Here is a 24182-nt window from a genome sequence, read left to right on the forward strand (position 1 = left end):
AGTGTCTTTCACTTAGGTGTTCTCCCTTCACATGTTTGTAGAAGTTTTATGATTTGTTCAGATTTACTTGTATTAGAGTGGAGCCTCTATCTGTCGACCAGTTGCTTTGGTACAGTGGACCTGTATTAGTGAAAGAATGCTCAAATAGCCTTTATAAAATGATGACTCCGTGGTTACCTGGGAGGCAAATCCTTTGAATATCTTCAGGAGGAATATAAAATAAAAAGTTCTTCGGGAAAAGCTTGTTTTTCTCCTGGGTAAATAAATGAAAAGGAGTAACACAAAAAGTGGAATGGAAGCTTTTAATAGAAGTGCAGTAAAACAACCCAAAACAACTTTGTTGACTTTGACAGCCAGCTCTGCTACTGAGTTGCAGTATTCTTTGGGCAAACTGTTATATTTCTACATTAATTATTTTTAAACAATGTAAGGCTTAATGAAGTAATAGTTAAGTTTTTTAGAATACATGGTGGGTGAAGTTTGGACTCCGCTGTAAACCATGAGCATGTGGCTATGCTGAAGTCAAATGCAAATCTGGGTGTATGCTCTTGAGGAATTAAATGAAGTCCAACTGCCGTGATGGAGGATTTTGTGAAAGTTTTGTCCCACATTTTCATTTTTTTCAAAATACATAGTACCAATTTTCAACATAATTCTTTCACTCACTGCAGAGTTGGCTTGCAAATACATACATAAGCACACACTCAGAACTGGAGACAGGACAGGTGAATCCAAGATACTGTTCCCATTAGATACTTGAGCAGGAAGTTGCTGAAGGCTAATTTTATTCCCCCCCCCTGCCCTGGCCTAGCCTCTTCTGCCTTTAAAGATGTTTGCATTAAAAAAGCACAGCATCTGACTTTGCTTCATCTGGTGGCTTTTAAGTCTTCACGCACTCAGGTGCTACATTAAACACACAGTGTATTTATTCCTGTCCCCTTGACTCTAGATGTTTTCCATAAACACTATGAACTCTCTCAATCCTGATGCTGGCTTGGATGCTGACTCACTAAGCATTGACGGTTTTGGTTTCATCATGCAGCTGACATTCACTTACAAACAGATTCACGAATAGGCATGTTGTTCCTCATAGTCTCTCCACATTTTAAACATTTGATATGCCAGGTCTCAATTCCCATATAATTTCCTACACGAAGAACTCTTATTTCACTCCATACCTTAAAATAACATTTTTTTTTAACGTGTTTGCTGTCATTTTAAAAATCAAACTCTTCAATAGCAGCAATGAAAATGGGAATCTGTTATTATTATCGCACAGGTTGTAGGTGTGGAGCAGCTTTGCGCCCTTTTTCAGCTTGTACAATACTAATTCTGAAGGGTGAAACCCACAGGATGTGTATAGTGAAGGACCAGCGATACCACAAAATTGGTGCAACTCTCCTCAGATTGCCTTGCCAGAGTCCACACCCTGCTTGAGAAATCACAACCTATGAGAATATAGGACGGTTTCTAAGGCAGACCCATGGCTGGTGTACATTTTAGCTCCACTGATTTGGGTTCCCTTCCGTTCCTATTCATCCCTTGATTTTTTTCGGACCTGAAAGCATTAATGCAGAAATGAGTTCTGCTCCTGATTCTGCCACTGGCTTACTAGGAGGTTTGAGATAAGTTGATTCTTTTTGTGCCGCAGTTTCCTTATCCGTAAGATATAGGTAAAGATTTCGAATGTTGTTTTTTAAACCCTGAAACCAGTGATGGAAGAGCATTGTAGAAAGGCTAGTAGTTATTAACAAAAATGAAAGATAATGCTGTTGTGATGCTGATCCCTTGCATGCTCAAACTCTTATTGAACAAAGGCTTTCTGATCCACTAAATACTATTACTGTGCTTTGAAAAACAAAGAATATGAAGAAAGAGAGTTGAAGAACATGCCAGTAGGAAGAAAACATTAATTATAAAACAACTGCTATCCAGGAGCTGAGCTCTCAGCGGGCAGTCACTAAAATAATGTTCTTATTAATAACAGTGGTAAACCAAACATGAATAAGTTGCTTAGCATTGAATTTAATTGTTCTTTTAGGTGTCTGACTCAATATCATCATCAAAACAAGAGAGTCACCAACAATGATATCTTTTTTACATAATTAACTTAGGGCAGCAGGGAGTAATTTATTTAGGCAGATTTTAATTATTGGAAGTCTCCAAATAAGAATTCTTAAGCAGAGGACATTTTATTGTTCACCTAACTCCTACACAATACTTACTTTTTTGGGGAAAAAAAGGACTTCTAATATTGATAAAAATGTAACAGCAATTATTTAATAATCACTGTAATACCTCACTTTTGGCACAGAAAGCTAAATGTGCAGATTAGAAAGTTCATCTGTGTGGCAAGCACCAAGAACGTCTTTGACCCTTTTTCTAATGTAGTTGAGTAACAGAACACAACTATTGCATACTAAAGGAAAACAGAAAGTCATGGTTTTAAAGATGTTGGCACCAGACCCAAAGTCTGGGCAGATTTTAAAGGAGACACAGTCTGTAGTGGAACATGGTATTTTTGTCCTGCACTCAAAAGTGGATCAAACTTCGTGTCAATATTCTCTAATGCATTCTGGACTCTGATAGTGTTATTGATGCCAGTCAGTGCCTCCCGAATGCTACGAGTCTTAAACTGGTGCATAGAAAATGCACTAAATTAATTGAAATCTTTCTGTTCATCATATTAAATTAGAGGCTCTGAGAGCTGCTTAGCGTTCCATGTGTTAGAGAATTTCTTGTACAGCCAAACTTGTGCTTGAACAGCACAACTGCGGTTAGAGAAATTTGCAGTAAAAGGGGCCGTGTGTCCTCTTCCTTGGGCTGGATAACTTCAAAGTCTGCGTGTCACCTGAAGGACCCCACTGATTCCCCTGGCAACACCCAGCGCATGGGGAGAACACTTAGACTGTGCCTGTAGTGAAATCCGGATCAACAAATAGCAAATGAACTGGCTGCAAGAAGAGACACCTCTTGGGGAGGCTGTGGCTGGGATGATGTTGTATTGTAAGCTGTCACCCTTTTGTTTCCATGGCTGCCTGTAGTGGCAAGGGTCCTTCCAGATGCCGAAACACTTGTGCCCCTCTCTGGGGCCTGTATGACCAGGGTAGAGCCGGCTCCTTTGCGCAAACTTGCGTTGCTGTTTCCTGATGCTGCCGTGCCAAGTGTGAGCAGTGGAGACCTTTTGTGTTCTCAGCAGCCAGGGCAGGACCTTTCTAGGGCCTTTCAATGGTGCTAAATTTTCTTCTTTTGAAAAAACAAAGAAGTCCAGCTCAAAAGAAGGCTGAACATGAAAAGACACCTCACTGTTTTGCAGATAGCAGGTTTGTGCCTTATATGACAGGGGAGCTGATGGGGCTTTTTCTCAGCCTGCCCTGGAGCCCTGAGCTAAACCTTGTGTCATACAATCCAGAGGAGTTGGACCTAGAGCCAGGGAAAGAAGAGAATAAGGTACACGTCTGGGGGGCTTGGTCATCTTATTATTATCTGATAGCAGAGGAGTTACCTAAAAGATTTTTGATCTTCTCAAGCTGCTCAGTCTGGAGAAACAAGCTGCTTCCAAGTAGTTGCTCCTTGTCTCTTTATTTTCCTCTAAAAACAGAGGACTCGGGGCTTGCAGTCTCCCGGGGATAAGACAGACAGCTTTCCAAACGCAAGCGCCCACTGGAGCTTCCCTGCCTTCTCTGCATTCCCCAATAGGTCAGTGGCATGCTCTGAATATCCCAAGTGGATTCTCTTATGTCATGTTTATCAGGGTTGCCCTGGGCTGCTAATATGTTTTGGATTGTTTGTGCCGCACATGACATATGGGCAGGTTTTCATTTTGGTGAAAGGTGATCCTGGGGAAGGAAAATGTATTATGTTGGCAGGCCAATAGCGACGATGGCCCAGAGGCAAAGTCACTGCAGTCGGGGATTATTTAATTAGTATGGTTGGCCAATGTTCTGGCCAATCCCCTAAAAAAGATTGCTGGGTAGGTAAAGCTGCTCTGACAGCCTTCACCTGCTTGGCACCCTGACCTCCAGCCTAGCACGCATTTCCCAGGAACCCATAGATCTGGCTGCAGGTTGACTGCTCTGCTACTCACCTAAAATTGCAAATCCTGCAAAAATCAGAGCCAGTGAGTACATCAGGGAGTCTTTCTCCCCCTCTGCTTTTATAAGGCCAAGCCTGGGATTTGAGCTGTGTGATGAGCGTGAGCGTTCAGCCCAGCACCCTTTGAGAAGCTCCAAAGGGAGTTTGTCCCAGGCGCTCTCCCGACTTCTCCCTGTAGCTCTGTGCTCCCTCCTCCTCCTGGCATGGCCTCTTTGTCTGGCGCATCACGGTGGTTGTTAACTGCAGCCAGGGCTTATCTATCTCCCTTTCTTTCCCTGCTTCAAACACTTCTGTCTTGTGTTAGAGCTTTGAATGGACCCAAAAAAAAAAAAAAAAGAAAAAAGCGACTGTCTGAAATGAAAGAGGAGTGCAGATGAGATGAGCACAGACAGAAGGAAAATGTTTTTGAAAAGGGAATAGGTGGGAGGAGGAGAAACACCGTAGGCTTTTAATAAGTAGTTTAGTTTTGTTCTTGTGCTATGTTTGTTTCGTGTTTCCTAGCTCAGATTGAAGGGATTACAGGTTGTGTAGATTTTATGTTCAGGTCCCACTCATGTGACCAAACTCTATATATTTCATAGGAGACGGTTTTCTTTCTTTCTTCTCCTCCTAGGAAAACAGGAGGTTTATTTTCACTGCCCTCTCACAGACCTGCTCTGCAAATGGATGCCATACGTAACTCCCAGCTTCAAGAAAAGCCACAGAGTGATACCGTCCAATTCTGTCTGCAGTGTTTCACTTGGTCTTAGTCTATTACAAAGCATCTTTTTTCTCCCTCTTGCAATTTCCTTTGAAGATCAGCCATGAAAAATTGATCGGTTCACATTATTACTAATCACAACTCTCCAGATTGCTCAAGGAGGAATTTTAGTGGTGTAACACTTAACCTGAGATGTCACGGTTAGCCTCCAAGTGGGTTTCAGCTTTTAAGCTTCTGTTAGGAAAGATTTGTAGGTGCTTTATCTCACGTGATGTGAAACACCTTTAACACCTTTGAATTTCCTAACTCAGCCTTTTGGCTTTCAGGTCTCTTCTGCTCAAAAATCTGCTCTTAACGTTGTTTGCATCTACCAATAAAAATGTGTCGTTTTTAGAGTAAAATCAGCTACTGGTTTAGTAGGAATTTCCAAAGGGTATGTGTGTTTAAAAAAAAAAAAAAAAAGAAGAAGAAAAAAGACTGCTCATTAGATTTGTCAGTTCTTTGAGGACCCACGCGCCGGCGCTGAGGTCCGTGCATGAGCTTTCCAGGCCAGCGTTCAGGCTGCACCCAGAGGTCACCTGCGAGGAGTGGGGCTGTGATGTGGAGGGTGACCTGAGGCTTGGGCACAGCAGTGATCCCAGGAGGACAGCGCTGCAGGACTGACGGCTTCTGGGGATGTAAATGGTGACAGGAGGAGCACACGACATCCTAAGTACAGAGATGGATGTTTGAGTGGAAGCGTGGTACCGGCTCAAGGTCAGACTACTTCTTGTGGTACGGACTATGTTCTCACACCTAACAGATGTAGTGAAACGTAGGCTGTATGGATCAGAGACCTCTGGCACTTCTCATGGCTGCAGCTATAGATATGTTGCATCATCTGTTTCCTACAGAGACTTTCAGATGCATCTGAACACAGGTCAGAGTTCTGTGTCGCTGATCCATTAAATTTGTCTGTAGGTCAGAAACAACAAATAGTCTTGTGGAGAGCCTTAATTAATCAAACCTTTATTAAAAGAACCCAGAGAGCTCATCTTAGAGGTGCTACATCAGAGGTTTCCTTGACTTATTTCAGTTTATATGACAAGCCCCATCCTCAGGTGTTTCAAGATATTCACTTTCCACAGACAAAGTGGAAAAACAACCCCTTGTAATGAAGTCCTGCTTCATGTCTTGCTGTTCCGAGGCACTAAACAAAGTTTGTCATCTTCCTTATTTGTTTAGTGTCTAAGCACGTAAGGGTTTTTTTTGTCTCTGGAAAGAACCTTGTGAATGGGTGATCGCAAAGTGCTCTATCTGCGATGGACTCGTGCTCACTTTAGGTTAGTGTAACACCCCTTATCTCAGAGTTGCTCCTAATTTAGACCAGAGAACAGAATTCTTGATGGAGGAGAAAATTAAGCTCAATGGCTTCTAGCGCAACTGGCATGGGCGTGAGGTTTCTTTTTTGGACTACTGCAGCTTCACATGCGCTATGCTTCGTGCCTCAAGTGCTAAAGATAACAAGAGCAAAATAAACAAGTTGTGTTTATTAGGGGACATAGCCAAGACTCTCAAATGTTATTTGTTTGGTGTTTTGGAAAGAACCAGCACTGAGATTTTTGCCTGGCCAGTGCCACCTCAGTTGCTGAACTGCCTGCCTTTAAGCCCAGCCTTGTGTACCTAAGTCTTTTATGGTTGTTTAACAACTGCAGGTGGGGGCGGAGACCATCGCCCTGAACTCAACACGATGTTGTGGTTCTTGGCCTCTTGGTAGAGGGATTTCAGGAAATGACTGGAAAGTACATGCTAGGATTATCTGGTAATGCACCCATGAAAAAGGCAGAAGTACTCGCTGAAGTTGCCTACCGAAATTATAGGCTTTAGTTTGTGCTAGGTTGCGCCTAGCATGGGAAACAAAAGTGTCTGTATTGAACTTGGGACTTTTGCACAGCAGTATGGGAGAAGAGCTAGTAACCCATCCCACAGTGCTTTTGTACGGCATTCATCTGGTTTTTGATACATTAAGCTACCATCAGATCAGAGTTGTTCTTGTGGATTGGTTACTTGCATGAGATGTTACATATTTTTGTAACCTGAACTCATACTACTCTTGGGCGACTGATAACTGCCTCCCTGGTTGATTTTTACATCATGATTATCAATTTCAATTAAAATTTCTCTGCATGTTGCTTTTTAAGAATACTGCTCATGCACATAGGTTTTCTTTGTGTCTATGAACGTGCCTTTGTGGACTGTCCAACATCATGTGTATTATTAGTTTATGGAAGTCTCTGGTTTATGTGTTCAAAAAATGGTTGAGACTTTTGGAAATCGATCCATCTTCAATTTCTCTGGGCTAGAACCTTCTCTTTGCAAATATTGCATTATTTTGGAACGCCTCCCGTGCATATGTTGTCTGTTTCTAATGCTATCAGTAGATACTGTCCATTTGAGAATGTTACACTTCGTTCCTTCCTAAAGAAACACCATACTTCTGTGCCAAGTTTGCAGTAAGCTGCAGCCAATAATCTGGCTTTTAAAACTGAAATCCAAGGGGTAACAGCAGTAAGAGGAGACAGTAGGCTCTTCTACATTGTCTTCTACAGACATCCCAAGGTGTTTCACCCCATATGAGATTTACTGCGGTTTCTTCTGTACATACTCATTGGTATTAATTGGAGTGAGAGTGGCCTAGCAGGCAGTGCCGGGATCTGGGCTTTGGCTGGTGTGTTCTGTGCCCCGTTTTGGTGCTGACTTGCCAAATTCTCTTATCTTCTGTGTTCTTCACTTCTTCCATCTTCCAATGATTGTACGCTTTGTGCAGAGCATTGGTATGGCAGTTAATTAGTTCTAACTAATCACTAAATGTTCGAGATCATTTGAAGGAGAGGGGTGGCAGTGTGCAGAGTGCCATTCCTACATGAGAAGCTGTACCTGCTTCACCATACGTGCTCGAGCAGCTGGCATTTTGCAGGCCGATAGAGATGATATGCTGCAGATTGGTTTGCGCTGACCAGTGCATGCTGTAAAGCAAAGTGTTCTCTTTATCCTAGTTCACATGAGCATCCCCTTATGGATGGCTCCTCCTAGAAGGACAGTTCTGTATATTGACAGCAGAGATGAAAACAAAATGCATCAGCTGGGATCCGTGGTGCTAACACAACAGAGAGGAGACACTTCGTACAGGGTCCACTGGTCTGAGCTCTCAGCTGTGATTATCCTCATCGATCCTCTTTCACTCTTAATAATTTTGACAGTGCTTCCTTCTCTAGTCTCTTCCCTCATAAGCTAAGAGCTTTGTACTGTTTAAACTGACCCGTTCCTTTGTGCCAAGGTCAAAAATGGGGGGGGCGTGGGGGTGGTGGTGTCTGTTTTTACAAATGGGCTTATGTCTTATAGAAAAAAAAATAATTCCAATTAAATGCAGAGCAGAGCTGTAAATAGCAATGGCCTGGTAATTGCTGTACCAACTTAGATGAAAGTATTACTTAGTGATTAAATGTCAACAGGTTTCATAAACAGCAAGTGTCTTTAAGTTGACATAAAGAAGGCCTCTCTGGAGGTCATTGTAAATACCAGATTTATTGTGCCTCAGTGGAGAATGTGCTGAAAATGGAAAAGGAAATGTCACCATAGATCTTTAGAGTGTCTCAGTAAAACAGAAAGGTTGTTGGTGCCTGCAGTAAAAAGCCTTTGACTCCTTGAACTAACTGTTGACAAACCATATTCAATTACTTGGTATCTTATTAATAAAATGATCATTTTTCAGGTCAGACTATGATGATTGGAGACCAGCACTGGCCAGCTTGCTTCAACCTATCCCATTTCCCAAGGAGTAAGTTTGCACTGTCTTAGTATTTACTGGCTTATTCTTGTTACTGTTGTTTTATGGGGGAATACAATGTCAGCTAAAAACTGACGGTAATAGGAGCTTTGTGCTTCTAGTATGGATTTAGAATCTAGAGTTGATTTTGGCTGATGCAGAGGGATGCAAAGACTTTCCCATCTTCATCTTCCTTTCCCATTTCTCCAAGATGATCCTGAAGAGAAAAATGGTTAACTAGAGACAGGCAGACAAGTAAGGAAGGAAAGCTGGTGAGGAGGAGAGTAAAGAGATTTAGTGGAGGAGGATGCTTTAATGGCGTCACAAAGACTCGTATCATTTGCATTAAATGAAGAAGTTACCCTACACATCAGCCAAGCTCCCTCAGAAACCTATTAATGAACAGTAGTGTTTATAAAATGCAGACCTCCATGGACAAACATTACAACCTATAATTGTACAATTTGCTAGCTTATCACATCCCCTAATGACCTGATGTCTTGAATCAGAGAGGTCTAATCCTCCGTGCCAGGTTACCTGGGCTACAGCAAGAGCTTGGAGATAGGCAACAGAGACATCATTTACCCGAGTCAAATGTGAGTCCTGGGGGAGCTGTAAACCATAACATGATGCAAGGCACTTCACAGAATGACCATTAATTGCTTTATTGATGTATGATGTTAATTAGTTGTGACCGTACCTTAATTGCATTGCAATTAAAGAATTCACCTGGCTCTTGAAGGTAGCCAAAATTCTGTTTTAATTATACAGCTGTATTGTAAGTCTTTTACTTACTTTCTTCTGACCCAAAGCTCCCACTGACGTTAGTCAGACCCTTGTCTAACACAGGACTCAGATTTGTTCCAAGTGATTTATTTTTTTCCCTTCATTTTTTTTCCCTTACATTAATGAGGGAGACTTTACCTGATCTTTTTTGGAAAGATTATTCTTTTTGTCTTGTGTGCTGCAGTTGCTTAGCACATCCTTTTATTATCTGGAAAGAACTGAAAAGTGTTTGTTTGATTTTTGCTTGCCCCCCTTCTCTCAAATCCTCATATTCTTCTCTTTTCTGTTTTAAATTGCAGGGCTCTTGCACATGAGAAATTCACAAAGTAAGTTTGTGGGGTTTGTTTATTTTATTAAAGGGGGTAGTTACTTAAAATACTTGTGCTACTCAATAATAGCAATGATGCATTATTCAATATTGTGCCTCTAATGTTTTTTATCTGTGAGAGGCTGGGAGCATGTTCTGTTAGCAATAAAAAGATGTAGTTTTCTTTGTAATTTACTGTGACGGCAGGAGCCCAAGGACTAAAGACACTGGATGCTGGTAGAATTTGCAAACCAGTTTGCCACTGCACATCTCTGAAAGCTTTTCTAGACTATTGTGAATAGACACTGTCCTTGGCAATCACTTTTAGACCTTGTATTTCCTTCCTGTGGAAGCAGTTCAACTTGTTTCTGTCTAAAAGGCATGAATATATGTTGTTTAAAGTGTAATCCAAGAGAAATGTGACACTTGTATGAATACTGTGGCTAGCAACAACTTATTCTTGTCCTTTTAACTCTTTTTTTCAGGGAGCTGAAATATGTGATTCAGAGATTTGCAGAAGACCCGAGGCAAGAAGTGAGTTCATTGTCAGTTTACACGGAGTGTTAATTGGAGGGATTGCAAGTATACTTGTTCAGAAGACCTCTCCTTAAGTAGTTTGTTTCAAAACATGGTGTGGTTTTGCTGTTCTTAAGTCTCTTAGGGAGTAATAGCCACTCAGGGCACATGGTCTTAGTATGAATTGTTTCTTGCCTTATGTATCAACATGTGTGTGACCTGCTTGTCTGGCATCAGTTGATGTCCTTGCTCTGCAGTAAACTGCAATCAGCAAGATTTTTCTCACTATGTTGAATCTCTCCCAGCTTTTCATCTTCCGTACAAAAGAAAGGGAAGCAAAATCCATGGATCCATACAGCTTACAAAATAACAGGTTTTATTTAGCTGTGTTTCAGTTACATTGTGTGCAGATGACCGTAATTCTCATTACAGAGAGAAAGGAGAAAGGGGGTGGGAGGTGCGTACCGGAATGGGTGCGTAGCTGTAGCCTCATGGTGGCCGACTGCTTCATAGCTGCACATGTAGCTTGTTCAACATCATCAGCTTTGGCTGAGTCAGAGGGAACCTCTCATCCGCATTAATTTTTGGTGTTGGCATAAAGGGAAGAAAGCTCCCCCAAACTCTGGGTGAGGAGGCTGTAGTCATCCTTGTCAGATAAGAGAGACCTCCTTGTCTTAGAATGGCACCAGGATTTCATCTGTCACTAGTGTTACATGCCCAAAGGAAAGAACATGGACTTTACCTCCCGCCTCCACCCCCCTGAAAAATTGAAATAGAACATCTGTCTCTTCAAGGGGGGAAAAAAAAAGGAAAAAAGAAAAAAAGGAAAAAGGAAAAAAAAAGCTTAATTATGACTCCTCTGTTAAACTGTGGGACTAGATACAGTAATCTCTACCGTGGGCCAAATTTAGACTAGTGGTTGCTCACTGGTGCCAGTTCTTCTGTGCAACTTCTGTCTTACGTATCCCTGTTGAATTCTCCTTATGGACTTCCTTGACCCTGACTCTGGTCAAGTTTTATTACAGCAGGAGTAATAGGAATTTTTAATGATTGGAATGAGCAAGCCATCAGCCACTGCATTTGGTATGCAGATCACATCAGAAGTGTAGACACACATGCTGAGAGGATGGGGGGGAAATGGCAGAAGCTCAGAAATTTGAGTCTTTTTTTTTGTTTTTGGTTGTTTTTTTTCCAAGTGAAAGGAGCTGTTCTAGATTAAAGCCATTTTGTGTTTGATTTGTGTAAAGGGAATGAAAAAGGCCATGCAATTAGCAATGATACAGCTTCCCTCCTTGTCTATACTGAAAAAATGAATTCTGTGAGTGGAGACTTGCCTGCAGCTCTGTAGGTTGGAATATTAACCATGAAATTTCCAGCAGTCCCCCGTTTTGCAAAGTTACTTATTTTTGGCCCAGTGTGGGAGACGCTGGTGATTATTGGCAGGAACTGTAACCTTCCCAATGTCTTCACTTTTTGGCAGGTTCACTCATGTTTGCTGAGTGTGCGGGCCGGCAAAGACGGCTGGTTCCAGCTCTACAGCCCTGGAGGAGTGGCATGCGACGATGATGGCGAGCTGTTTGCCAGTATGGTACGTGTCTGCAATAATGTGAGTTTAGTAACTTCTTTGCAGTAAGTAGCTAATGCGTAGTTGGCAGTTACAAGATTTACTTGCTTTTGTCAAAAAATTATCAAAATCATCGTTCTGTAAACCACAAGTGTTTACTAGGAAATACAAATCTTTTTATCACCAAATCCATTGAACTTCCTTGCAATCGCAATTTGGTTAACGTTAGCTTTCTCTTTTTGAATTTTGGCGTGTTTTTTCATTGGTGATGTAGTGCACAAACCCATGCATGTATATATGTGTGTGCATATGTATGTATGTATTTTTGTATTTATAAATATGTGTGTTTGAGTATCTGTGTAAAAAACTCTCAGAGAATATGGAATACTGGCAGACAAGGGAGACAGACTGTTCTGCACATCCACACCTATAGTTTTCATTTATAGGCTACCCTGGAATTTAAAAACAACAGTAACATTGAATTAATCAACGGATGGATAGATGGATGTAAAAATGCGTTAGCAGTTTCTCTGCCCAATTACATTGTTGTGGGGAGGTATAATTAGAAACCAGCATTCCATTTCCCACAGTTATTTCTTTTGTAACTCTTAGAAGGACGAGACAGAAAATAACAGGTTTTAATCACTGATGCTGGCACTGTCTTCCTCTGCAACCTGGGTGAAGTCACGTAGGTCTCACTGTGTCTTAATTCTCCATGTAGCAAGTAAGATGGAAATGATACTACTTCCTTTCCCTGGTAAGGGGAAAAACATTTGTTGAAGTTGGCTGTTGGGTAGACAGTGAAGTGACTGTCAGGGGGATCTACACTTTGTGATCTCCCACATGCTGAACATTTTGGGACATAAAGAACATGCATATCTGTCTATACTCTTCACTTAAATTCATATGGATCAGATACCTTTGAAACAGATAATGGACAGAGACTGTTCACAAAAGGTTTCATCCCTCTTCACTGACTCTATGTCTTTTTATGTTTGAAAGAAAATTTCTTCAGAACTATATCATTTCTCCTGAGAGCTTTTGTGGTCCAAGATATTTATGAGCATCAGGAGATAGCGTGCATGAGAAAGCACAATGCTAACACACATTAATATGCGGTACTCTGTGCCCTTTGCAAGGATGTTGATAAATACTTAAAGAGCTGCTAACGACTAACCATAAAGTTTGAAAAACATCCTGTTCTGAGATGGACCTTACATTAGTGTTAGCGTCAGCATTTTCTGTCGCTCAAGAAAACCTCCAAAAAAGCTTAATGATAACTCCATGAAATGAAATCCTTTTTGGCTTGAAGCTTACTGTTTTTAAAGGCCACCTGAGCTGATGGATACTTAAGAAAAAAAGATTTTGTGTTTTTCTAAAGGCCTTGCTGGTAGTGAAGCCATGAGGAAGAAGAATTGCATGGTAGCACATGATCCGCATAGAACTGACCCCATCGTGGCATGGTTGCGGTATTTTCAGCAGTATTGAACACAGTCCAGGCAACACCATGAACCAGGGGGACCATAAAACGTATTTACAAGCTTACTGTAGAGTAGTACTGATGTTGAGTCTACATAATGGAGCGCTTACTGCCCGGGTCATTGGAAACTACAAATTCTCACATAGTGCTCTGCCAGCAAGCTGGTGAATCAGCCGTCTGGACCATAAAATAAGACTTTCAGCTAGGAACCCAAAATTCTCTGCAGCTAATGTCTAGGGCTTTTAAATGGGAAAGAATATTGCCAACCTTTTTTGTGAGAAGAGACTCTTGTATTTGATTTGTACAGGAGGCTTTGCATTTTTACCGTAGGTGTTACTATGTGATATCATCCGATGCTTTCTGGAGCTAGGAGAGAGTCTGCAGGACACTTCTGTCAGCTAGTGGACTTGAAGGAGTCTTACTCAGACAGTGTTCTCAGCATTTCTTTCCTTTCAGGGAAAACTGAGCAAAAGGGAAAGCAAGATAATGACCCAAGAGCATGAAAGCAATGAAGTCATCTCTGACTTAGGGCTGAGGACTGCTGGATTTTCTTAAGGCACTCCTTCCTCTCCCAGTCAGCTCCTGTCTGTTCATTCTGAACAGGTGATTTTGTCTGTCACCACCCCTTAACGAAGGCTAGTGTTCAGCCAGCAGATTGCCAGCACCGCTGCCTTTTACCTAGACATCCAGCCCACACAGCCCTGGCTCACCAGCTGGCATTTCCAGAGAAACTGAACCGCAAACAGATGCGAAGGCAAAATCTCCTGTGGTTCCCCTGGGGCTGGGTTCATCATGTTACTGGGGATGGGGGCAATTGCACAGCTGCTCTGATGTTTCCTGGGGAGCCTGTATCAGGCCTCTGGGCTGTCAGCTGAGCTCCTTTATGGAGGAAAACTACCCGATCTCTCTAGGCATCGCCTTTTTCAAAAAGTCACTTCCAATCAGCAATAAAGCTGTTGAGAGACTGCAACCATAATTGCAATGAGGGCCTCCTTTTCTTTAGGTTTGTTGCAAATCCTTACGTTTGTTTGACTGTGTAACAATGTCCCTTCCAGAGGTATATGTATTTCTTAGGCTTACCCCTCTAATTTTAGCTCTGTTTCTCAAATAGGTTCATATTTTAATGGGATCCTGCTATAAAACAAAGAAGTTCCTGCTTTCACTGGCTGAAAATAAATTAGGACCTTGCATGCTACTGGCTTTGAGGGGTAACCAGACGATGGTAGAGGTAAGCCCTAAACATACGTAGTCATATAGGTTTACGAGCAGTACTCAGATTCGGTTTCACAGTGCCTTTCCCAGGATTAGAGCTAGTGGAACTAGAGAAGCCGAGTTCAGGTTTGTGTCGTATCAAACACCAGCAGCGGGCAATCAATCCTCTTGATTAAGTGGAACGGAATATTGTTGTTCTGCAGATATGAGTGTGAATTACATGAAAGGTGGGAGCAAGAATTTTTGGAGAGAGAGATTGTTTGCTATAATTCATTTGGAGAGGCTAAGATGGGAAATAAATGGCCGTGATGGTATAGGCTGTGGTGAGGGGTCAGAATTCAGAACCACGAGGCTTTTCCATGACTAAATGCCTGTCTTGTCTTGCAAAATGAGCAGTGCACAAGAAGTGCATTTACAAAACCTTGTTTACTTGCATTAATACACATTTTTTTTGTGCTTATGATTGGTTATTTTTGTTGCACTAATAGTTTATACATATTTTTCTGGGTTTCTTTAGAGAAGTTTCTTGATAAATGTAATCATATATTTTAAATGGAAATAGAGGGTGATTAAATAGGTGGAAAGAGTTACAATTTTTCATTGACTTGGATCTGTGCATGCAAATTTAATCGAGTAAATAAAAGAGTGTGCTGCATGAATTTGAATATAATGTTGCTTGATTTTTTTCATTAAAAATAATTAAAATTATGGAGGGAATAAAAACTTTGCATTTTAATTGAATGGCATGATATGTAGCTGAAAGGGGGCAGCTTGTGTCCTCAGCCCATGCGACCCACTGGAGTCATCCCTGGTGTCTAACTTGCTCCTGGCAGCCCCTTGCCCAGGGGTGACTCAGGCGTGTTCCCAATGAGATGGAGGGTGTCCTGGCCACAGCAGCGAGCTCCCAGGTTCATCTTCTCTCGGAGCCTCTCTGGCCTTTCCCCATCCTGCCTCGTAGACTGGATGCACTTCACAAGCATTCTGCTTGCACAGAAACCGCAGCACTTAGGGACAGAAAATCCAGCATTTAGGGAACTGCTTGGCTCTACTGCTCATGTGTAATGTCCCAAGTCTGCCAATCTGCAGTCTAGCCGGTGTACCTGGGAAATACTGGATCGATTGTACCTGTTCTGAAGAGGGCTGTGGCATGAAGCCATCTTCCAGGACTGATGCGAAGTAATTGCACCTCTCAGTCAGAAGGAATGAGCACTAATGGAAGACAGGATAGATAGGCTGACTTTCAGAGATTAGAGTTCGTTCTTTACGAATAAAAAATTGGTTTCTTATGTTGGAAGGTCAGTAAATGTTGCTACGATCCTCTAATATAGCCTGCATAATGCACGCTCTAAAACCTTACCCAGTAATTTAAACTAGCATGCCCGTGTAATTAGGATATTTGGAAGAAATTGAACGTAAGCACTGCAGTGACCACTCTTCTTTCATTCTGCTGCTAGATTTTGTGTTTGATGCTGGAATACAACATCATCGATAATAACGACACCCAGCTCCAGATCATCTCTACCCTGGAAAGCACAGACGTGGGAAAGAGAATGTATGAACAGCTGTGTGACAGGCAGAGGGAGTTAAAAGAGCTGGTATGTCACCCTGCATGCAGTATTGCCATAGCACATTGTGGTCTGTACTCTCCAGAAATGGAGGTACAAAAGAAAGACAAGCAGGGTGTGAAATTCCCAGTTAACAACAGGATGGGAGCAGTGTTTGGAGGATTTTACTGTGAATATACATATTGTGTGATATTTACTGGTGTGTCTAACCCCATACTATGTTTATGAATGATATTCAATAACTTGCTTAGAATCTGTGAAAGAATAAAGGTGAAATCCTGCTGTCTTAAGATCTTACAAGTCAGCTTGTCAAATTCTGCCACCTTTTGACATATGAGTAGCAAATGGTTCTAGTGCTGGCCAGCATTTCTTAATGCTTTGACATTCACAGCATTTCACTGAGATGGTCTTTAGGTCTAGTTCTCAGAGCTAGAGCCTATGAGAAAAAGATTTTTTCCTGATTTTTAAAGACAGGATTGACAGATTGAAGATAGATGTGCTCTCATTAGCACTTTTTCACCTATGCAGACATACCCACAATCTTCCTCTTCCCTCTTTCACATTTATATTTGTCTTCTTTAGCCCCTACTCCCAGCCTGAAATGTATATGCTTTGTTTGAAGTCAAACAAATTACTTTATCAGCTGCACGGTCTCAACCCCCTTGCTATCTTAGTCCAGCATTTTAAGGCTGTTTCCTTTAAAGTGAAAGTAACCAAATAATGGCATGCTGAATCAGACAAAATGCTGACCCATGGCACGAAGACCACTAGCTGCGGTTAGTGGACGTCCCCTGGGTAGCAACAGGCCTGCATCCAGCACACTCAGAAAAAAATCTGTCGGTGCAGAAAAAGCAGGGAAGAGGTGGAAGAGCTGGCAGGGAGCTTTGAAACCGGAGCAGGGTTTGCTCTAGTGAAGAGCTTGCTATACTTCAGTTGGTCTGAAATGTAGAATAGCAGCTTGTTTGACCAAAATATCTTCTCTCTTACAGCAAAGAAAAGGTGGTCCCACAAGGTTAACACTGCCATCCAAATCCACAGTAAGTTAATCATGTCAATAGAAAAACAAGCTTTCCATATTTAAACACTTGATTTATGTTTGCCATGTGGCACAGCGGTTTTGGTCAGTCAAGGGGGGAGCCATTCCACTTGCTCTGTCAACACAACTGGAGTTTACACAAGTAAGGGCACATTTCTGCTCCTGGATCTGTGCAGCAGTTTCCAACGTCAGTACAAGCATCAGACTGTCAGATTTATACTGGTGCGCAGATTTGGAATTTACAGTAGGATCTAATGGTAGATTTGGGGAAAGAATTTTGCATTAAAAAAGCAGACTTCACAATGTCCAGTTCCGGATCTTAGACATGAAAGTCTGAAAGAGACCCACCGCTGTTGCAGTTAAGCCTGGTGTAAACCCAGACTAACTTCACTGAGGCCAGGTAACGGTCCTGAACACAGTTTGGACCTAGAACTTGCAGGGAAATCTTCATTAAGTTAAAAGACCCATCTTTGACATTTGTTCTGACACTGAAGCCTTCGTGTCTCATAAGGGTACACACGCAAAGAAAATTTGTGTCCTGATGTCTGGATACATTTTTCCCAGGGTGTGTGAAGCAACGCTGCCACAAGAGCCCAACTGCTTGCCAAACAAACAGAAACTTCTCTGTGTGGTTCTCTATTACTGTAAACAAGTGGTGTAATTGTGCAACTCTTGCTGGTTAACAGTATCAGTGACACCACTGCAGATGATTGCAGGCTGAGGAGTCAATAATCTTGCGAATCAATCTGTTGTTTGCTTTCAGGATGCAGACCTGGCCCGCTTGCTAAGCTCGGGATCTTTTGGAAATTTGGAAAACCTCAGCCTGGCCTTTACCAATGTGACAAGTGCTTGTGCTGAGCACCTCATTAAACTGCCTTCACTCAAGCAGCTGAACCTGTGGTCAACTCAGGTAAGCGCTTTGCAGGCTGAAACTCAGAGCAGGAACCAATGCTGACTAATTCTGAAATTTCACGTTACGTCAGCACGAGAGAGTGTGTGAAGAGGCTTGCTTAGAATGAGTTTGTCCTCGTGCTATTTTTACAGGGCCTTTCTATGGTCTAGCTCATCTTGGAGGCTGATTTGTCTTTTTTCTTCTTTTTTTTTTTTTTAATTTTTTAAATTTTATTTTATTTTTAATTATAAAAGGGTTGCTGTTATCCTGGGTTGAATGTTCCAGTTAGGCATTGTTGATACTGCGTACTTTACAGTACATGTGCTGCTGTTCATCTGAGAAGTGCTTATGCTTTCACCCATTTAGGATGAAAAAAATGATGCTGCGCAGCTCATCTGGTCAAGGAAAATACAAAAGTCTATGCAGTGTAGGCAGTGAATTGCCCTGAATGCTGATCAACCAGAACTTCTTTAAAAACAAGAGCAACAAAAAGAAATTCAAATAATGAATAAATAGAAGGAAACTATAATGAGAATGTGGTTATTTTGTAAGCAAAAAGAGGCCAAGTTAACTGAACAAATTATTCAGCTGTTAATTGAAAGAGCCTTTAAAATTAAATTTTTTCTTCTACATTTCTCTGCTGGTTTTGGCCTCTGAGGTTCTGCACTGAATAGGTTTTCCCCATTTTCTGTTAGCATGTATTTGTAGTCCTCGCTGAAAATATGATTATTCTCAGTGCAACCACAAAAAGCAGCATTTTTTTTCACTCAAATGTCATGTAAATATCTTGTTTTGTTTTCCTAACTACTTTTTTATCCCAGAAATTTCCTCTTTTTGTGTGGGGAATATGAAGTAGAATCTGATTGCTTGCTTGTTTTAAGATTGTCTTGTATCTCCTCCAGATTGGTTCTAACAATGTAATTTTTGGATTTGAAAACTTTGATGCTTCTTGCTCAAAATGAGTTTGATTTCACTGGACAAAGAGCCTGCTTTTTGTATGATTTTTTAAATTAAAAAAAAAAAAAAAAGAGTTTAGATTCCATTTTATTTTGCGATATCCTGGTTTCCATTAATCTAGAATTTGGAAACAGCAGAAACGAAGTGGGTCAATAGAACAATTACCAATCAATAGTACATTGTTCTTGAGACCAAAATAGCTAATTAATACCACATGCATTATGGGGGTTTTTTTGTGATGTGGTTGGGAACTGGCTGAGACTGCCATAACCATCTTGTATAGCCTGGGTGGGAGCTCTCTCATACAAAGTCCAGACTTCAAAGGCACCATTCTAATTAAATGATGGCCTGCGGTTAAGTGCACACAAGTCACTTAATTTTTCGGTTCCCCATCTGCAAAATAGGGATAAAACTATTTGCTTTCTCCCCTGTCATTTGAGATTGCGGTAAACTGAGTGTGACTTTGAGGACTCATCTGCAAACCTCGTTTCAATGTGCCCTGCTCGCACTGAGGTACTTGCACACGATGTTCCTGCAGTGTTTGAAAACAGCTTTGCTTGTGCCCCACAGTTCGGAGATGCAGGGTTGCGGCTTCTCTCTGAACACCTCACGATGCTGCAAGTGCTCAACCTCTGCGAGACTCCTGTCACGGATGCTGGGCTGCTGGCGCTTAGTTGTAAGTGACCAAAATAAGCTACGGAGGAAAATTATGTGGGTTCGGAGGAATTCACGTGGGTTCAGACAGAAGATTGATTTCTCGGCTGCCACAGCGCTGCTTCCGCAGGGATTTAGGACAGGCCGTGGTTGTGTCTGGGAGCTGTTCCCTCCTCCCTGCCCACGCAAGTGGCCGTTCAGCTGCAGGCAGGGGAAGCAGGACGGTGATCTGAGCCTGCCGACACTTGGTGGCCTCGTGTGGGCTTTGTTGTCCCAGGCCGTACTGTAGCTCTTGCCTCTGACTTCACTGATGGTACTTGTCTCGATCTCACGCGGTGACCTGTTGCCCTGGGACTTCCCGGCTTTTTTCACGTGCCCTCCTGGGGGTGTCCCCTCTGGGTGGGCATCTGAGCTCGTGGTGCAGGAGGGGAACGCTGCAAAGCCACGTAGCAACTTGTTAGTGAGTTTAGCAACCGTGCACGGCAGGTTTTGTACCCTCTTTGGCATTTTTTGTTTCTTTTTTTTTGGGGAGGTGAAACTCTCGCTTTTCTTATTTTAAATAGGGCAAGGCAGAGCGGGGCCATCCAAGCAGCATTCAGGGTTCCCTTGTGCACTGAGAGCTGCTCGACGTGCCAGAATGAGGCCCTTTCCTACATCCAGCAGTGTATTATAAACCTCGCCTATTGGGTTTAAAGGGCTCCTTTAATAGGCTTGATCCTACAGAGACGTGCCGGACAGGCCAGTAGTTATGGCTCATCTTAGGAAACTATTCTGCTAAGTACTGGAGCCTAAAATGGAAATGGGGGGCAGGGAGGGGAGAGGGAGGACTGCTAGATCAGCACGGCCCCCGCGTGCACCATGCAGAGCACTGAGAACGGGCACTATTCAGAATAATGTGCAGGAAACTGATTATGAGAAGTTGCCTGAACTCCTTTGAAGTCAGCGGACTTAAGCATATGCTTAATGGCCCTTCCTAAATAGGGACTTTTTCCTGGATGAGGGCCCAAACAGCTGTTTATCCATTTGTACTTTTATATTTTACACTATTCAGCTTTTTCCTGAGAGTGCTGCACATAGTCATGTCTTGTTTATGCTTTGGCCTACTGTAAGCCTTATATTTTAAGAAAATGCAGCGTGATCATAAATATCTGTGTGTTTTCTCTTTTAGCCATGAAGAGCCTGTGTAGTTTAAATATGAACAGCACCAAACTTTCAGCAGACACCTACGAAGATCTCAAGGTATTTCTGAATTGCATCCACTAAAGATGAGAAGTAGCTGGCCCGGGAAGACTTGCAGATTTAGCAAGTACATGGTGGTAGTGCCTAGAGGAGAGAGAACCGGCCCCACAGAGTGGGTAGCATGAAAGTCATCCGAAGAGGGTAAAGTGGATTATTCTGGGGAGGTAACGACTGAAAACAGCATTCTGAGGTTGCTGGCTTTGATGGACTCAGGAAACGTTTAATATGCTGAATGGACGAGTATGAGATGGAATCAGAAACTGACTCTTTCTGCCAGTGCTACCAACAGTAAAGGTTTCATAAATAGGAGCATACTGGTTGTTTCCGATGAGGATACACAGACAGGTAAAATCTAGTGCACACCTCCAAAGCCATGTCCTGTACTGATAACAGGACCAAAAGTAATGTGGGTGAACAGCATTACGGAGCTTTGATTCAGAACGCAAAGGGAGAAGTAAAAGCATCGAGGAAGGCGCAAGTTTATCTTGATACCTCTTGGACTGGAACTGGGCTTTAAGTAGAAACACCTGCACAAACGCTCAGTTCCCGAGTTTGACATTTGTACTGTGAATTTACAACCACTTCGGCAAAATGGTGTAAAGAACTAGAATGTAGCTGTGGGAGGGGAACGGCCCCAGATGGTTTCAGGCAAAGACTGAGATGCGTTGGCTTTCATGACTTCACGTGGACTTTGTCTTCACTTTGGTGTTGCGTGAGTCACATCTCCCAAAGTCTTACCTTATAAACCCAAGCGCTCAAGACGAAACTCCACATTATGTTGTCTTGTGTGTTGAAACCTTAGATTGTGCCAGGTTTATTCAAAAAGGTCACAACCTCGGGTTGAGTTTTGAACTTGAGGCAAGTTCTGAAACTGCTCTGCTTTCAAAACTCACTGCAAACGTGTATCTTTGGTTCTGGCTGTGGAGCCAGGGCTCCCCCCGGGACTCAGTTGCAATGCTGCTAGTTTGGATTTTTCAAGATCAAGTTTTCAAAACTTGTGTCACAATTGTATATGCAAAGAAGTCGTCCTTGGAATTAACAGCTGGCTTGCAGATGGGTTCACACAATGGAGCTTGTATCAGGCCCCAAGCATTTACGGACAATCAAGGTCAACGCTGTATTTGGCCCAGGGCTCTGAAATCGAGTCTATTGAAAGGCTCCTCCAGTCCTACCCCTGCTTCTGAGCCCCTTTGCCACTAACTTCAGACCGAAACTCGTGTTTTCCTAACCGGTTCCCTCTGCTCTGGTATTGCATTAACAGTCCTTAGCAGCAACACAAGAAAGTGACTTGCCAGGGCAAACAGCAAAACTGGCTGTGAGCAAAGTCCCGATGATTGCAGAGAATTAAAAAAGCTGAGAAAACAGGCATGCGTCACTTTTTCCCCTCTCACCTCTTTCACTGAGATTTATCTTAGTGGCCATTTTTTTTGAGCTCTGTGTGTGTTCAAAGGGGAGGGTAATAGTTTCCTTCCCTGGGGCACATGGTTGTAGGTCTGTTGAGAACAGCTCAGACTTCAAAGAACGTTTTTTTGATACAAATCTTTCCTTCTTCTCCCCTTGGTCTGCGAGAGCATTCGAGGCACAAGCCAGTGATGACATTTCCTCTCTGCTCCATCCCCCACCCCACTAAACACGCTTGCACACACACAGACACCCACATATGTACCAGGCAGGCTGAACCAGACAATAAATAAACACCCACTACTGAAGTCATTATTGCCTAACTGAAAAATTATTTGCTGGCAGTGTCTGTAGGATTATGACTAGCTCTTATCAAAATATGTGTGCACATAAATCAAGGAGTGAGGTAATAATGACTCCTAGAAACTTCCAACTCTTCAATTATGCCTTAGCCTAATTAAACGTGTTTATTTGTTTTGAGAGAATTAGCCATACAATTATGGTCAGAGAGCATGGAAACGGGATCGACAAGTAGGAACAGTGCAAACGGCCGATTCCCATCTGCCTCGCGCAGGGTAATTCAGGAACAATATGTCCAGATGCAGTGGAGTTATGGAAAGGAGACCACAAAGACACCAAATTTGCTAACACTCTCCAAATTTTTTTAATACATGGAGGGAAAAATCAAGCAATGACTTAGTGTGGAGGGTGGAGAAGGAACGTGTGGCTGGCTGCTGCAGTGCGAGTCCACTGCCTTCACGGCTGGAGTTTGACAAACAAGTTTTGCTAAGCATTTGTATAAAAAAGAAAGATGGGGGTCTGATCTGGACCTGATCACTGGTGCACGGGTTTTACTGGAGCCACGTGTTTTTGCCGCAGTGTGACTTAGTCTTGTGTGTCTGTAAAGGCTCCGCATCTTGTTCCTTCATTAACACCTGTAAGCTTCAGCTCACTGCTGAACTCGGCCCTGGTACTCTGCAGGGTTCAGGTCGTGGCGCATCTTCCTGCGGTTTGCGGCCGGTAGATCAGCCCTCCCGGTTTGCTGATGGTACAGATTTGACGGGAACTTTTTTCCTGAGTCCTGAACGCGTGTCATTAATTCTGACCTTTTTCTACCCCCCCCAGGCGAAACTACCCAATCTGAAAGAAGTGGACGTCCGCTACACCGAAGCATGGTGAACTCTCCCTGCCTCCGCCTCTTCTCTTTTGCTTCTCATGAGAAGGAAAAGATTTTTAAAACAAACAGAGAAAAACAAACCGGAAAATAACTTTTGGCTAATACCTGTAGAGCAGTGAGTCCTGGGACTTGGTGGTAGGAGTCGTGGTTGTGGGGTAGAGGAGTGGCGTTGTGTGTGTTGGGGGGGGACGGGGCAAGCCTGGACCCGGCCGGATTCTTTCAGCTTTGTGATTTCGGAATCAACATAATTTAAATTGAAAAGGAAAAAAAAAAAAAAAAAAAAAAAGACTTTGTAGCAGCAAGAGGATTATAAAGAGGAAAAAAACACCTTTGTGGATTTTATTTGCCTTTGTGTTTTATGCTGTGTGGAGAAAAAAAAATATATTCATTTGTCATTATTTACCTGGGTTTCCTTGGCTGGCACCCATCCAGTCAGAACTCCTCTTTCACCAGTTTTGTTCCAGAAAATCAAACTTAGAAAAATCTCAAGAGAAGAAAACCAAAACCAATATGATTTTCACTTCCCCCCGTGTCCTTGCAGTTGTTATGCAAAGTAATTTTGTTGTACATAAGATTTACATAATGCACCTATTTAAGAAAATGGTTCACAAATAACAGGTCTGGGACCTGTCTTTTATTTATGAATTGTTAATTCTTTTACCCTTTTTTTGCGTATAGTACTGTATAAACTAGTTTGCTGTCTTGTTGTTATTATTTTTTTTAAAAGGAAATGTCCTCCTTGAAGAATTGCCTTTTAGTAATGCATACTGTATTATACTCCCTCTCTGTCACAACA

General features: G+C 42.3%; 1 protein-coding gene across 2 annotated transcripts in view; it reads left to right on the forward strand.

Moving 5' to 3' along the window:
- The window catches only part of CMIP (c-Maf inducing protein), a 137544-nt gene extending 113680 nt beyond the window's left edge, over positions 1-23864 (forward strand). Inside the window, exons 11-21 of one of the 2 annotated variants that reach the window (XM_075161487.1) lie at positions 8547-8612; positions 9686-9712; positions 10179-10227; positions 11690-11797; positions 14365-14481; positions 15920-16060; positions 17020-17067; positions 17830-17976; positions 19486-19591; positions 20738-20808; positions 23335-23864. In XM_075161487.1, coding sequence (XP_075017588.1) covers positions 8547-8612; positions 9686-9712; positions 10179-10227; positions 11690-11797; positions 14365-14481; positions 15920-16060; positions 17020-17067; positions 17830-17976; positions 19486-19591; positions 20738-20808; positions 23335-23388 — 934 coding nt within the window. In that variant the 3' untranslated portion in view covers positions 23389-23864. Of the gene's footprint in view, positions 1-8546; positions 8613-9685; positions 9713-10178; positions 10228-11689; positions 11816-14364; positions 14482-15919; positions 16061-17019; positions 17068-17829; positions 17977-19485; positions 19592-20737; positions 20809-23334 lie in introns of both variants that reach the window. The other variant, XM_075161485.1, reaches the window with a different exon arrangement.
- Positions 23865-24182: the final 318 nt, after the last annotated feature.

The sequence above is a fragment of the Calonectris borealis genome, chromosome 12 (genome assembly GCF_964195595.1).
Source record: "Calonectris borealis chromosome 12, bCalBor7.hap1.2, whole genome shotgun sequence".
Lineage (NCBI taxonomy): Eukaryota > Metazoa > Chordata > Aves > Procellariiformes > Procellariidae > Calonectris > Calonectris borealis.